Source organism: Hoplias malabaricus, chromosome 5 (genome assembly GCF_029633855.1).
Source record: "Hoplias malabaricus isolate fHopMal1 chromosome 5, fHopMal1.hap1, whole genome shotgun sequence".
Classification (NCBI taxonomy): domain Eukaryota; kingdom Metazoa; phylum Chordata; class Actinopteri; order Characiformes; family Erythrinidae; genus Hoplias; species Hoplias malabaricus.
The window spans coordinates 30,075,772-30,091,875 of NC_089804.1; the positions used below are offsets into that span (position 1 = coordinate 30,075,772).

General features: G+C 39.7%; 1 protein-coding gene across 1 annotated transcript in view; it reads left to right on the top strand.

Annotated features, from left to right (window-relative positions):
* The first annotated feature begins 1,459 nt into the window (after nt 1-1,459).
* Nucleotides 1,460-16,104, top strand: part of prdm2b (PR domain containing 2, with ZNF domain b) — a 38,518-nt gene continuing 23,873 nt past the window's right edge. The window contains exons 1-3 of the mRNA XM_066671961.1: nt 1,460-1,555; nt 10,459-10,579; nt 15,140-15,243. Coding sequence (XP_066528058.1) covers nt 10,465-10,579; nt 15,140-15,243 — 219 coding nt within the window. The 5' untranslated portion in view covers nt 1,460-1,555; nt 10,459-10,464. The remainder of the gene's footprint in view (nt 1,556-10,458; nt 10,580-15,139; nt 15,244-16,104) is intronic.

Below are 16,104 nucleotides of genomic sequence, written 5' to 3' on the forward strand. Positions count from 1 at the left end.
CCTGAGTGTTGGATAATGACAGAAAGAACGAAATTGTGGACACCACAGGTTGCTGGGCATATAATCTGTGACTTCCAAGATTAAATCTACTGCTCCTTCTTGTTGAGAAGAACCCATTGAGGTGGTTCAGTATATGAAAAGGATATCTCCTGGATGCCTCCTGCCAGGCGTATACCAGGCACGGCCATCTGGGATGAGGCCACGAGTTAGACCTAGGTCATGCTGGATGAACTATATTTCCCGGCTGGCTTGGGAATACCTGGGGCCATCATAACATGCCAGTGGAAGCTGTAGGGGGCAGAGATGCATGGGCTTCTTTGCTTGCCTAGGAAGGCCTGTCACAATAGCAGTTTTGTGATTGATATATTATCTTATAAATAATTGCAAAAACCATATTACTGTAATTTTAAGACCATTTTGTCCCCCTGATATCATGGTAAAATAAGAACATAATAATTATATTATATATTTTGAGCAGGTATTTATCATTCTTCCCTACTATTTGAGGTACTATGCCAAAATAAAGAATCACCCATAAAAGGCTAAATGTTCATTCCATGCAATCCAAGGTGCGATACTGAAGTCATCCATCCATCCATCCATTATCTGTAACCGCTTATCCAATTTAGGGTCGCGGGGGGGTCCAGAGCCTACCTGGAATCATTGGGCGCAAGGCGGGAATACACCCTGGAGGGGACGCCAGTCCTTCACAGGGCAACACAGACACACACACACATTCACGGACACTTTCGAGTCGCCAATCCACCTGCAACGTGTGTTTTTGGACTGTGGGAGGAAACCGGAGCACCCGGAGGAAACCCACGCGGACACGGGGAGAACACACCAACTCCTCACAGACAGTCACCCAGAGCGGGAATCGAACCCACAACCTCCAGGCCCCTGGACCTGTGTGACTGCGACACTACCTGCTGCGATACTGAAGTCAGCAAAGATTAATTTCCAAATATTGTTTGAAAAGTTGATACTGTAATTATTGTGACAGATATTATGGTGTTCATGATGTAACACTACCGTTAGGAGATTGTGGGGTGTTTACAGCTATTATTTATGAAGGACTGGGTGTAACATTTTTTGCATCCTTATGTTTATGCAATTCTTCTATTAGGAATCCCCTTAAAATGAACATTAATTTAAAAAAAAAACTGCTTGTTTGCCTGAGGCTTTCTTTTGCTGTAGGGATAAATAGGTGGGTTTATAATACAGGGACAAAAAAACTGCAATGTTAAATTGCTGTGTGCAGTCCAGAGTCCAGTTGTAAATGTGTTCAAAAACATCTCTCTCTCTCTCTCTCTCTCTCTCTCTCTCTCTCTCTCTCTCTCTCTCTCTCTCTCTCTCTCTCTCTCTCTCTCTCTCTCTCTCTCTCTCTCTCTCTCTCTCTCTCTCTCTCTCTCTCTCTCTCTCTCTCTCTCTCTCTCTCTCTCTCTCTCTCTCTCTGCTCTACTGGGACGCTCCTAGCTCAGCTCTCCATCCGCCATTTTCAACAAATTCCCCCCAAAAAATCCACCTTCCCTCGCCACAGCCGGCGAAACAACAGGTAAGTGGGAGTGTAGAACAGAGAAAAGCACGGGGAGCTCGGCGGGGACCGTGGCTGATATATTTGATGGCTGCATGCAGAAACCCTTCAGTTGTCGCTTACAAATCGGAGCACAGAATTGCACTCAGCAGCGCAGGACAACAGTAAAAACGCGTTTCCCTGCCAGTTTACAGCGATGTGGGCTAAACCTGAGAGGAAAAACCCTTCCAGCAAAAATAAAACTTTTCTCCCTCTCAAAACCTCACACGCCGCGAGCCTCTAACAATATATATATAGCCAGTGCTTTTGACAACCTCTTATTTTAAGTTTGTTCTCATGTTCTCAAATGTGTTTTTTTTACCTTTAGAAACATTTGTTTCAGAACCACTAACGCGCCTGGCGTTTACGAGGAAAAACTAATTCATTTTGGCTTTATTTTGGGAGGGGTTTGGAACGGATTACAGTCTTCCTGAACACAAGTATGCATTTGTGTTATCTTATTGTCCTCACAGTTCACTAATTATGTCATATCGAAGTAGATGTTTGTAAGGAATAGGAAACTAGGTGCTTATAAAAAGCTGTTGGCCTTTTTCTTTGTCCAGTTCGACTATACTTGGTGTGAAATGGAAACGAGATGCAAAGCAAAATCAAACTATAACGTGTTGTCTGTTATAAGTTTTATTATATATATTTTAATGAATCATCAGTGTGTTTTCTCATACTGAGGCAGATTTGGAGCAGTTTTTATGTGAATTGTAAAGTTCTGGATGCTTTGTGGTTTTGAGGGATGTCCATAAGGCAGGTCCATTTATCCATATGTCCATATCCTGTTAAGGTATAAGGACACTAGAATCACAGAAAATGAAAGGGGTTTGGCTGTAGATTTAGCCCAGTTCAGGATAATTCACATTTTGGTATTTTGACAAAGACAGATAAAAGTAATCAAAATGTTACACACCTTACATGTGAGATGGGTGAGTGAGTGCCAGATGATGATCAGCAAGCTTTCTGGATGTCAGTGTTCTGCCCCATTTATTTATTTAGTTAGTTAGTTAGTTCTGCAGTGTTTATGTTTTCATACATTTTAATTTATGTAGTTTTTATTGTTCATATTTTCTGCAATTAATATTATATTTCTATGTATAATTTTAAATGTTGTTCACCAGCTTTTTTCTACTTAAACCAAACAAATTCTTTCCACCTAGAAATGTTAACAACTGGTCACCTGTACTGTACAGTACTGTCCTCAAATGTATTGATCACTATGCGCGATGTGTAGGACCCTGCAAATTTAAGTCTCCCCTTTGCATCAAGTTAGTACAACGGAATTTTAGGGCCAACGGCATTGAAAAATATATAAATAAATAAAGATTCAGAAAATAAAGTCAGAATTCTGATAATAATCTCAAATAATTCTGAAAATAACGTCAAAATATTTCAGAGAATAATGTTGGTTCTGAGAAAAAAAGGTCAGTATAATTCAGAGAAATCAGAATATTTAGAGAAACACTGTTTTGGTTTATTATTTATTGTAATATGTAGACAGAAAGACTCTCAGTCTGTGTGCCATAGCAGTCAGTGAAGTGAACATAATTATTTGACTGTGATGCATACAGCTTTAGATTTTTTGTATGAGTCCATGAGCTGTAACTCGATGGAGCCTCATGGGCATGCCAGAGTGGCCCTAAAACTCTGTCTAAGGCAGGGAGATGAATTAAAACTATCCTTCAGGATATGAAAAAAAGGACTCCACGAAGCTGAGATGTGGGAACAGCAATCAGGTAAACTTGTGACTGTTGTTCTCAAGGTTGGATTGTTAGCTAAAAAATAATCTAGGGCAGCTGCTCTCCATAGCCTTAAAAGCCTTGCAGCGCCACAGTATCATGTACCAAACTTTGAAACAGAAAAGTGAACAAGTGTTTTTATACCGTCTAATACTGCCTGGACTGGCTATGCTTATAGCCGCTACTAACAAGGCAATATAATGAATCACATCAAAAAGTTAATAAAAGTTACATTTAGTAATTTATAAACCCTGCCATCTGCTAATCCCTACAGTAACTTGGTTGTCATTCTGTAAATGTGTGCATTTGGGGATTTATTGATGAGGTGCGTTTTCATTAATTGAGAAAGTAGCCTAGGTTTTTGTGTAGTTTCCATTGATTGTGCCCCACCAGATTTTCCACTGTTCGTGTGTCTGCGTGCGTTCCTGTGCGAGAGAGAACCAGCAGCCAGAAGCAGCTGTCTTTGACTTCCAGACTTGCGTAACAGCATCCCATCAGGGCTCCTTCTATGTCATGCTGTCTGCACAATTTTCTCTTATTCCCTTTAAAAGCCATAGAGTGCAGCTGACAGTTTTGCTGCTCTTCAGCAGACTTGTCGTTTCATCTATTAGAAGGAAAATACCTTTTTTGGCAGCTAAAGAAATGCTACTATGTCTGCAGTATGTACTTGATTTTCACAGATAAATAGAGGAGAGTAAAGTATTGACTTGAAACATTGATAATAAAGGCTAGTAAAGAGGGGATAACGTGTCTTCTGTTAGGTTCTTGCATGCATGTTTTAAGTGGTTTTCTAAGTACAGAGAAATTATCGGTAGTAGTTTGCTATATGGTACCAATGTAGCAGGTGGTGATTAGGCTGAAAGCATGCTGGAATATTCCTTTCATAATATAATGCTGGCATGTTTCTACTTCAAAACAATGGGTTCCTTATACCATGTAAGGCTAGGCTAATTGGTGTGGGTTAGATTAGGGAGCTCAAGGCTATTTTGAAGGCTAAAGTGACCCTTGTTGGCTTTGACTGAAAACTGAGATTAATCTATATAATCTAATTAATTTTCAAGGCTGAGGTATAAAAATGATGTAACTGGCACAATATTTTCTTGTTTAAAAACAGGGTTATATCTTTAACAATATCTTTAACCTCTCCCACACCTCCATCTTTAGCTTATATACGTTGATCAGCTCAAATTTTGCTTCTTTAACATAGTGCTTTAGCTACTAATATGGCTTACTGCAATGATCAGCTCTCCTGGGAAGCTTTATTAATTTGTATAATTCTATATTTTTATAGTTGTATATCAAATATGTGGCTTGTAATAGACTTGGTAACATACAAACTGATCAATCAAAAAATGAAAGCCCCTAAAAGTTGACTTGAAAAATACTTTCTCATTATAGTGACACCTGTCAAGAGATGGATTATTTTAGGCAGCAAGTGAACAGTCAGTTCCTGAATTTGATGTTGGGAGCAGGAAAAATAAACACGGTTAAGGATTTGAGTGACTTTGGCCATTGCCAATTTGTGATGGCCTTTTCCCAAAGAAGAACCTATATAACAAAATTGCAATGCACAGCATTCTGTCTGTCGGACATCAGTTCTGGGCGAGAGCACACTAGCGTACCTCAGTTTGGCCGTTGCTTCTCCCCAATTCTCAAAGCAAAACAAACACCCCCTTCCCATTTGTGTTCATTCAGAAGCCCCGCCCTCAAAAGCCATGTGAGCGTTGCGAAGCCTGAAGATTTATTTTATTTATTTTTTTAATTTTTAAGGTGGAACAGTATGTTTGAGGAAGAAACGGATGAAGCTTAACATGCCTGTAACTTTTAATTCATTCATTCATTCATTCATTCATTCATTCATTGTTGGTAACCGCTTATCCAGTTCAGGGTGGTGGGTCCAGAGTGCCTCCAGATGTAATTTCCTGGCTGTGCCAGAGACAGCTACATAAAGAGAATGCCTGAGCCAGTTAGGACCAAGACACTTTGCATCCTATTTACTGAGCCTGTGCTGAGTACAAAGACTAGACCTTTTTCCACAAACAGGCCTAAAAGCTATGAAATGGTGAGAAAAAAATTTCTGAAATAAATAAAGTGTGTATTTGATTAAAATGTTGAACATCACCAACAACTACAAGTGAAAATATGTAAGTGTGGAAGGTTTGCCCTTGTGCTGCTGTATGCTTTTACTTCTGACATGGGGAGCCTGTTCTCTTAGTTTTGCTGCTAATGGCTGGGCCTGCTGACCAGGGGAGTCTGTCTTTATCACTGATGTTTGGTGGCCCTCTGCCACTTCTTTTGGCTGGGACTGTTGATCAAGGGAGCCTTTTATTTTTGCTGGTGACAGCCTGCTAATATTGCTGCTATTCGCTTCTGCAAGCGTCCTGCTACTGGCTGTTGATGTTGACCTAGTGACTCCATCTACAGTTGAGTGCTTGCTAACACTGCTGCTTCTAGCTGCTAATATTGAGTGATGGAACTCCATCTTCATTGCTGTGAGAGTGTTGCGGTGACTGTGGATTTGGGTGAGCCTGTATAATTAATGTTCAGTGCTTTTTCACAGGCTGGCTACCAATTTTTACCACTGCTGAATGTGTTGTTTTGTGTATTGCTGTGTTTTTTTGCTTGGGGCGACATGGTGGCACTGCAGGTAATTTCTGTGTCACACAACTCCAGGGTCTTGGGGGTTGTGGGTTTGAGCCTCGCTCTGGGTGACTGTCTTTGAGGAGTTTGGTGTGTTCTCTCTATGTTTGCCTGGGTTTCCTCTGCGTGTTCCAGTTTCCTCCCATGGTCAAAAACACATGTGGGTAGGTGCATTGGTGACTCAGAAGTGACCATAGGTGTGTGTCGTCCTGTGAAGGACTGGTGCCCCCTCCAGGGTATGTAAGCCTTGTGTCCATCCGAGTAGGCTCCGGAACCACAGTCACCCTGAATCGGATAAGCGCCTAAAGACAACAAATGAATAAAAGTGTTTTACTTGTCTTTTGGTGTTCTTTATGTATAACCTTTGGTAACGTTTGGGTTATTGAAAATAACTATATAAATGTAATCTATTGTTTTCAATATAGTTTGTTATTCTTATTATTATGCTTATAACCAGCATTATTCTGTTAAGAATCTCTACTGTGGGATAGGACTAAATGGGTTAGCCATGGCCCCCTCACACATCAGTGAGCCCTGGGTGCCCATGACCATGATTGTTCACTCATTAAACTCTTGTGGACAATTTGTTGGTTATTACTCACTGCATTCTGAGAACACCCCCACAGGACCTGCTGTTTTTAAGATGCCCTGACCAAAAGAATATGACTTTCACAATTTGGCCTTTGTGAAATTCACTGTTGCTTCTGACTCATTATAACCCATTGCTACTATAGCCTGATATATTCCGCCGTCTTACAGGTGTTAATGTTATTTACAGTTAAAATTTTTATCCTGTGGCTTATCAGTGTGTTTCATGGTTTAGAAATTTTACAGTGAATTACTAATTCTGTAAAAACACTGGTGCATTGCTGCCACTGTTTTCAGTTTCTAACATCTCACAGAGACATGTTGCTCAGGCAGCTGCTCATACTCAAAGGTGGTGACCTATCTAGATCTGCAGAATATATTCCTTTTCTTAATGCCCAGTCATGCACATTTGAGATGCCCTGAACAGCATGTAATGACTTATCACAGATGTAATTGTGCATTGTGACGTTTCAAAACATCATTCAATTTCTTATGTTAAAATTAATATTCTGGTGTTTGCAGGAATTTAAATATATTTATATATATATTATGGCTGTGCAGTATCATATCGTTCTTGATAATATCGTCATAATTTTTAAAACGATAAAAAAATCAGTATTGTGATAATAGTGATATTCTGGCTAGTTTAGGTAATGACGTCATGCAGTTACCCGTAGTATGGCATTCTTAACATGAGTTGTTTAGTGAAGTACGGTGAAAAAAAAGGGGGGGGGTGGGGGCTGACTTAAGTTGTGTGGAGGTGGTGTAATTACAAAATATCGGAAGTACAGTTAACCAAAGATTTATGTAATAAATGAAAGAAGCCTGTAAAAACAGAAGGAGGAAATCCAACTACAGTAATATGTTTCACCTCCTCAAGCAGAAACACCTGGTTGAGTACGAGAAAAATCAAAAATACAGTTAGAAGACTTCAACAATGAGCTGTTTTATATACATATATATATATATATATATATATATATATATATATATATATATATATATATATATATATATATATTTTAGTCTATTACTGGCAAGTATGAAAGATCCTACACCTTGTCAACATTTTTCCTCAAACTTTTTTTTAGAAAAAAGTTAAAAAAAAAAGGAAATTGAGGTGTTTGGCTATTCTCTGAAGACTTATTGACCATGATAGTTGTTTTTTGTGTATGTGTCTGTAGGAGTCAATTGGCAGACAGATGGGATTTATCTTAGTATACGGTGTGACTCTGGGGTAATGATAGGATGTGTGTAATGACTGTAATACCCTTGGTAATAACTGTTGTGAAAAGGAGTGTCCCTGCAGTAATGAGCAGCATCTGCTGTCTGTCTGGGTAAATCCACTTCTTCTTTGGTCAGCACTGCTAAGCTCATTGCCCTTAGAGAAAAAAACACACGGAGAAAGTCTCTCAATTAAGTGGAAAATGTATGCCAAACTCCAAGAGGATGCCAGTTTCCTCCTCTTTTGGTCCATCTTCATTTTTCCTTACTGTTTCTTGGAGAAATTTCTATGTCTAATGCAAGGTGAAATGTCTTGTTCAAATAAGGGGCTGGAATATTCATTATGATTTAGGTGTTATATTATGAGTGCATAAAAGAGTAGAATATAGAGATATTGAATTTAATGGATGATTATCCCAAACTTTTCATTCTCTTTCCATTATCTGGTAAAGATATGTGGTATGCGATTTTTCGCTTCTTTTGTTTTGCACTATAGCTACAAGGCAGCTAACAAGTACAGTCAGGATTTCCCGCAGTGCTTTACAGTTAGGGTGGCTGCCCTCTATTGTCAAGGTGACTACCCTAACAGTACAGAACTGCACATACCACTTGACAATGTTATCCACCCCCCACCACCACATTTCGTTTTGTGTAATCCGTTCAGTTTCTTATCAAGGCTTCCGATGTGCTTGCATGTTGCTTTTTCCTATGTCCAGTGATCAGTGATTAATCAATCCGTTGTAGAAAAGACTCAAAAATAAGAGATCCTTCAAAGTTCCGAAGAACTTCTGTGACTCGTTTAATGCGTTATTCCTCAGTTTTCAGTCACAAACATGTGTTCTGAAATATAATCCAATGTTTAAAGCGAGCTGTGTGTCGTCTGAGTTTCCTCACGGCTGTGTGTGCACGAGGTCAGTGTGCGCAGCGCATGCTTGTAAACAATATTTTGAATCATTGATTTGAATTTGCACTCGATTCATAAACCAATTCACTCAATGAGTCGACTCTACACTCAACCCGTGTAGTTCCTCAAAGCGTCCAAACAGCACACGTAATAATTCACGAAATATCAGTGTATTTTGACAGTGGACACAGAATGATGATTCTGGACAGTAGCGCGCATGGGGTTGGTTACAAGGTTGTTACCCTCTTGTTGTCCCCCCGTAACAAACAAGAACCAGTGAATCACACACCACCCCAACCCCGGTCAACAAAGGTACCACCTTGACTAACCGATTTTCTGCGGGAAACCCTGAGTACAGAAAATTATATCCAGTTATAGAACTGAAAGAATATCTCGAAGAATGTAGTGGGTGCACAGGGTACTTGCTTTTCAGTGCTTGGAGTCTCTCTGTTGTCTAAAAACCTCCAGATGCTGGTTTTCTGCCGTGAGCACAGAGGGAGAAAGCCTAGCATACCAGGCTGTGACCCATTTACAGACACTGGGGCTTTGTAAACAAATTAGACCGGTTTCCAGCACACAACGACTGGAGAGCAGCACTTGGGGAGGAAACATCCTCAGAGTTTTATATAAAGTGTATTTTGATTAACATTTTGAATATCTCTTTTAAAGGGGGGATTATGTCAATATATTTTCCATCAGTTACTTTTTTTTTAAACCTAGACCTGAATGAGAGATTATAATCCTATAACAATAACTTCACTCTTTTACGGAACCTGTGAAGTAAAACCTGTTTAGCTAAGCTATATATACAGGGGTTGGACAATGAAACTGAAATACCTGGTTTTAGACTACAATAATTTATTAGTATGGTGTAGGGCCACCTTTTGCGGCCAATACAGCGTCAATTTGTCTTGGGAATGACATATACAAGTCCTGCGCAGTGGTCAGAGGGATTTTAAGCCATTCTTCTTGCCGCATAGTGGCCAGGTCACTACGTGATGCTGGTGGAGGAAAATGTTTCCTGACTGGGTGGTATGCTTCTTTGGGGCTTCTCCACACCGTAACTCTCCCGGATGTGGGGAAAACAGTAAAGGTGGACTCATCAGAGAACAATACATGTTTCACATTGTCCACAGCCCAAGATTTGTGCTCCTTGCACCATTGAAACCGACGTTTGGCATTGGCATGAGTGACCAAAGGTTTGGCTATAGCAGCCCGGCTGTGTATATTGATACTGTGGAGCTCCCGACGGACAGTTCTAGTGGAAACAGGAGAGTTGAGGTGCACATTTAATTCTGCTGTGATTTGGGCAGCCGTGCTTTTATGTTTTTTGGATACAATGCGGTTTAGCACTCGAACATCCCTTTCAGACAGCTTTCTCTTGCGTCCACAGTTAATCCTTTTGGATGTGTTTTGTCCTTCTTGGTGGTATGCTGACATTACCCTGGATACCGTGGCTCTTGATGCATCACAAAGACTGCGCCAGCAAAACATGCACCAACAATTTGTCCTCTTTTGAACTCTGGTATATCACCCATAATGTTGTGGGCATTGCAATATTTTGAGCAAAACTGTGCTCTTACCCTGCTAATTGAACCTTCACACTCTGCTCTTATTACACTCTGGTGCAATGTGCAATTAATAAAGATTAGCCAACAGGCTGGTCCAATTTAGCCATGAAAGCCATGTGTTTCAGTTTCAGTGCCCTGTATGTATGTATGTTGTGTTTTTTTTTTGTTTTGTTTTTTGTAGCTAAGTGGTATTTTATTTTTTTTTTATTCAAGGTGGCAATGGCTCTAACGGGAGGGGTGTGCGAAACTTTGGATGATATTCCGGCCCACATCTGGAAAGGGCTCCCAGAGAGTATGAGCCTGTGCCCATCTGCTGTCAATACAAATCGTATAGGTGAGTCAGGAGCATGTTTTTTTGTTTCTGGTTTGCAGTAACTTGCAACATTTATTTAGGAGATAGACCGCATGACATGAGAATAATGCCAAAGCCTATTTTGTGTCCTTTTGTTGTGATGTCAGGACTCATCAGCACATAAACCTTCAAACCTCTTTCGGCCCAAAAGAGTTTCTGTATGTACTTGAAACGGTAGCTTGGAAAATAATTCATTATTTAGGAGAAAACTGCACTTCACACCAGGGAAGACACTGAGAAACAAGAAAGCTGAAAGATAAGAAAGATAATTAAACACAAAGGATGAACAGCTAGTGGTTTTATGCTAGCAAAACCTCTCTAGAGATTTTCTTTTACTCCACTGAAAGGTTAAGGTAGAAATCAAACATGACTTAGAATTTCAGAGGAAAGACTTTTTCATACCTCTTGATACTCAGCCAGATTTACAGATGGGGGGAGTTGTGGCACTCTTTAAATGAAGATTAATAAAAATGAAAGTTAAAATCATATAAAATTTAGTTCATTCATTATCTGTAACCGCTTATCCAGTTCAGGGTTGCGGTGGGTCCGGAGCCTACCCGGAATCATTGAGCACAAGGCAGGAATACACCCTGGTGGGGGCGCCAGTCCTTCACAGGGCAACACAATCAAGGCCATGTATCCCTGCTGATGCTACTTGACCTCAGTGCAGCTTTTGATAAGATAGACCACAATATTCTCCTAGAAAGGCTAGAAAACATGATTGGAAACACAAGGACAGCCTTATCATGGTTCAAATCTTACTTAATGGAACATTATCAGTTTATAAAGGTAAATGATTTATCTAAGATTTGGAATTTAGCGAGGCTCTATTTTAAGACCATTCTAATTTACATTATACATGTTACCATTAGGCACAGTTATAAGAAACCATGACATTAATTTTTACTGTTACGCAAGCAATATGCAGTTGTATGTATCAGTCAAGCCTGATGACAAACACAGATAAAAGATAATAGAGGACTGTGTAAAGGATGTGAAACGTTGGATGTTGCGTAATTTCCTTCTTCTAAACAGTAATAAAACAGAGGTCCTGCTTCTGAGTCCAAAAATGGCAAGAAACAAATTATCAGATATAATCTTAAATGTCACTGACTTTCCAGTTATACCTGGTTCAGCAGCAAAATATCTTGGCATCATAATTGACCCGGATTTATCATTTGATCAAGCACATAGACAGTATCACTAGGACAACTTTTTTACATCTTAGCAACATTGCCAAGATTAGAAATGCCTTATCCCTGCTTGACGAAAGAAACACTAGTACATGCCTTTATTGCTTCAAGGCTTGACTATTGTAACGCACTAGTGTCAGGATGCACTAGCAGGAATTTAAGTAAACTTTAACTAGTTCAAAATGCTGCAGCCAGGGTCCTCACTAAAACTAGTAAATTTGATGATATCAGTGCAGTTCAATCATCACTGCATTGGCTGCCTGTTAAATTTTGTATCGATTACAAACTACTATTAATAGGCTTGCTCCTGAATCTTTTTATTTATTATTATTATGAGCCACCACTGATATCACAGAGTGCTGGCTTTTTAATAGTTCCCAGAATTCAGAAGGCTTCAGCTGGGGGAAGAGCCTTTTCTTAAAAAGACCCCAAATTCTGTTCAGTTTAGCTTTTGCAGTTAATGTTCCCCCTTAGATAAAGGTGTCCATCCAGGGGTTCATGGACACAGGGAATTAATGACGCTGATATGCTGTCATCCTTGCTACTTACACACTTGCTCCCTCACTCGGGTTTGTTGATGGTGGAGCGAAGGGATGCCAATGTTTTAGGATGCTCCCGTGTCTGTGTCCCCTTCTGGTTCTCTCCTTTTAGTTAAAGCTGTTATAGTCAGATCTGCCGGAGACATTAGCCACACTCTGTAAACGTTGACATTCTCTTTTTTACATACACCCAAACCGATCAAAACTAATTCCATCCCTCTACCTTTTTCCGAGTGGATGGCTGCCCACCTGCCCAGCTGAAAGCTGATTGGATGACTGTCAAGCTCTCCTATTACACACCAGACCGCTTTAGACCAGCTGCCCATGCTCTAAATCAAATAAAATAAAATAAAATTTATTTATATAGCGCTTTTTACAACTGACTTCACAAAGCAGGTTCACATAGTTTCAGAATAGAACATTTCATTCAAAGCCCAATGTGAGCAAGCCAAAGGCGACAGTGGCAAGGAAAAACTCCCTCGAGGCTGGAGGAAGAAACCTTGGGAGGAACCAAGACTCACAAAGGGGTTCCATCCTCCTCTGATCAAAATATAGATTGAATTTTAAATTATCACCAATTAAGTGTCATTATGCTACATCATAATAATAATAATAATCATAATAATCATAATAGTGACATCAATCTTGGGTCATAATAATAGTGCATCCGATTGGAAGAATCAGTCGGTGTTGCTAATCTGAGTCCATTTCTACTTCAGTGTAGTTGATCATGATGAGTGTTCAGAGGCTGGCATCAGTAGATTGAGGTGAGCAGCTGGTCTGGTCTGATCGGGGCCGCAGGAGAATCCAGCAAACAATCTTCCATCAGTGGGCCACCATTTTCTCAGAAAACAGTAAAGGGAAGCAGTTAGTTTGGTTGAGTGCAGCAGAGAAAAAGAGCATGTGAATATTTTCATTAGTGTACTGACGGATCTGACTGTAACAGACTGGGAGGAGGGAAACCAGAAGGATCTCAGGCAAAGACATCCTTCCGCTCCAAGCAAGAGAAATTGTGAGCACATCATCCGAGTTTACCCTGATTCCCCATGTCCATGAGTTCCTGAAATGACAACCTTAAACTAGAAGCTACCACCACTTGCCTTGGACCAGCTGGCCACATTACATTGAAGTTTTCATGGATTCGTAACTATTACTACTACTATTAATAACAATAGAGGATAAGTCCCCCTTGTGAGCCCCCTTGTTCCACCCAAAGTTTCTTCCTCAACTCTGAGGGAGATTATCTTTGCCAATGATGTCCCTGGTTCGGTCACCTGGGGGTTTTACATTTCATGTTAAAACTTCTGTCATTACTTGAATTTTGTGAAGCTGCTTTGTGACATCATTTGTAAAAAGTGCTATACAAATACATTTGATTTGATATAGTAATGGGTTAAAAGGGTAAAACTAGGTGAGGTATAACAGTGCTTTGATCCTTAATATATTAGAATTGAGGAGGGTCTATACACACACGAGTTCTGTATATGGCACATAAAACAGCAGCCTTAGCAGGTATTGCACTAAGAAGCATAAGTGATAAGATAAATGACAACACAAGTGAAAAATGTCTATATATTGCACAAAGAAACATAAGTGATATATGACAACACAAGTGAAAAATGTCTAGATACATAAATGACAATGTACATGACAAAAGCAAGAGCAGCATAATTATTATTGCACTAATGGAATTCAGAGTAAGTGAATATTCCTAGTACTAGGAACCACAGAAACAAAAATGGTCAGTCCAGAGAGCAGAATAATAATGTGGAGTAGTAACAAGTTAGAAAAAAATAACAGTGACAATGAGTGCATCTAAATGGTATAAATGACAGCATTGACTGGACATGTAACAGTATGGTGTAGTTCATCACAGTTCAGACAGTCATGTCCCTTCAGTAAGGAGACGTGTTGTAAAGGCTTATTGCTGTAGGAAGAAGTGACCTCTCATGCTGCTTCTTAGCCCAGCACAGCTGTATCAGTCTTCCACTAAACATGCTTCTTTGTTTGTCCACTGTAGTGTGGAAGGGATGTGAAGTATTTTCCATAATAGCCAGCAGCTTAAGTGTCTTCTTGATTAGTTTGTTCAGTGCACATTTGTTGATGCTTTTGCTCCAGCATACAACAGTATAGAATATTGCACTAGCAATGATGGACTGGTAGAATGTCCAAGGAGATTAGTGGACACATGGCTCTGTCCTTTCTTGAACACTGCACATGTGTTAGAGCTCCAGTCGTCCATGTGTATGCCAAGGTACATGTAACTACCAACCACCTCCACTTCCACTCTGGGACCAGCTCCCTGTATTCAGCTTCCTGTCCATTCCTAATATACCCCACAATGGCCAGGTGAGTCTTCATCAGGTGGGAGGTCAGGGTAACTGGATGGAAGTCATTCAGTGCCACTGGGTGCTTCTTCTTGTGTGTATGTATATGAATACATGGCAGCACAGTAATGCAACAAGTAGTGTTACTGTCACACAGCTCAAGAGTTCTGGGATTGTGGATCCTCACTGTCTGTGAGGAGTTTGGTGTTTCCTTCTGGTGCTCTGGCTTCCTCCCACTGTCCAAAAACAAATGCTGGTAGGTGGATTGTCGATTCAAAAATGTCCATAGGTTTGAGTGTGTCTCGCCTGGTGAAGGACTGGCGCCCCCTTCAGGGTACATTTCTGTTTTGCATCCAGTGATTCCTGGTAAGCTCTTGACCCACTGTGACCCTGAACTGGATAAAGCTGTTACAGAACATGTGAGAACGTTAATGAATAATACATACATGAAACATGAAATAATACATGTTTTGCACTTTTTAGGTGTCTGGGCGTCTAGACTAATTCCTAAAGGAAAGAGGTTTGGCCCCTTCGTAGGAGAGAGGAAGAAGAGATCTCAAGTGCCCAGCAATGTTTACATGTGGGAGGTATGCCAAAACTACTCAGAAGTGTGATAAAAGGATTTACCTGTGGCTTAAGCAGAAGTGAAGTAGTCCATGTAGATGTGAAGTAATATGTCTGACATGGGTGTAAAGTGTATTTTATATATATTTATGGTTAATTTATAAATGTTATTTTTTAAAGAACTTAGGTATAGTAAATGCAGGTGGTAAATGAACAATGCACTAGACCACTAATTCAGTAGCTTGCTTAAAGGAATACGTCATATTTTTACCTTATAATTACAGCTTCACTATCATTGTAATGTTTCTCTGGCATATAATAATTAGAAAAGAACCTCTGCTTTTGCCACTACGGGCTGGACACTGCAGAAGCTGTACTAGGTAAAAGTTTCAAAGATTTTATTTCAGTAAAGCGCTATAATAATATATGACACTAGGGGGAGTCTCATGAGCAAAATACCAAAATCTTACCTAGTTTTCCTTTAAAGATAAATTATGTTTAATTTTTTAGAAAAGCATAACAACAGAAAAAATATTTACTTAAAACAGATCATTACATTATTCTTTTTCTTGATTGTTTTTTTTTTGGGGGGGGGGGCATATTTACCTGGTTCTATGTGTTTTATCCAAAGTCTTTTTGTACATCCTTGTCAAATATATAATTTTTTTTTTCATTAAAAGAGTTTCCTGCAAAAGCCAACCCAAATGAGAAGATTGTTACCTTGAATTGCTATCTATTAAGGTTTTAATAATAAAAGCACAAAGGCACTATTTGCACTGGCTGACTAGCTTTGTGATTTTATACTAGTTTTAGCAATTATGATACATTTTAGACATCTTGCTGGGGTTTTAGAGCTAGGTAGAGTTACATCCGCACCGTTATTG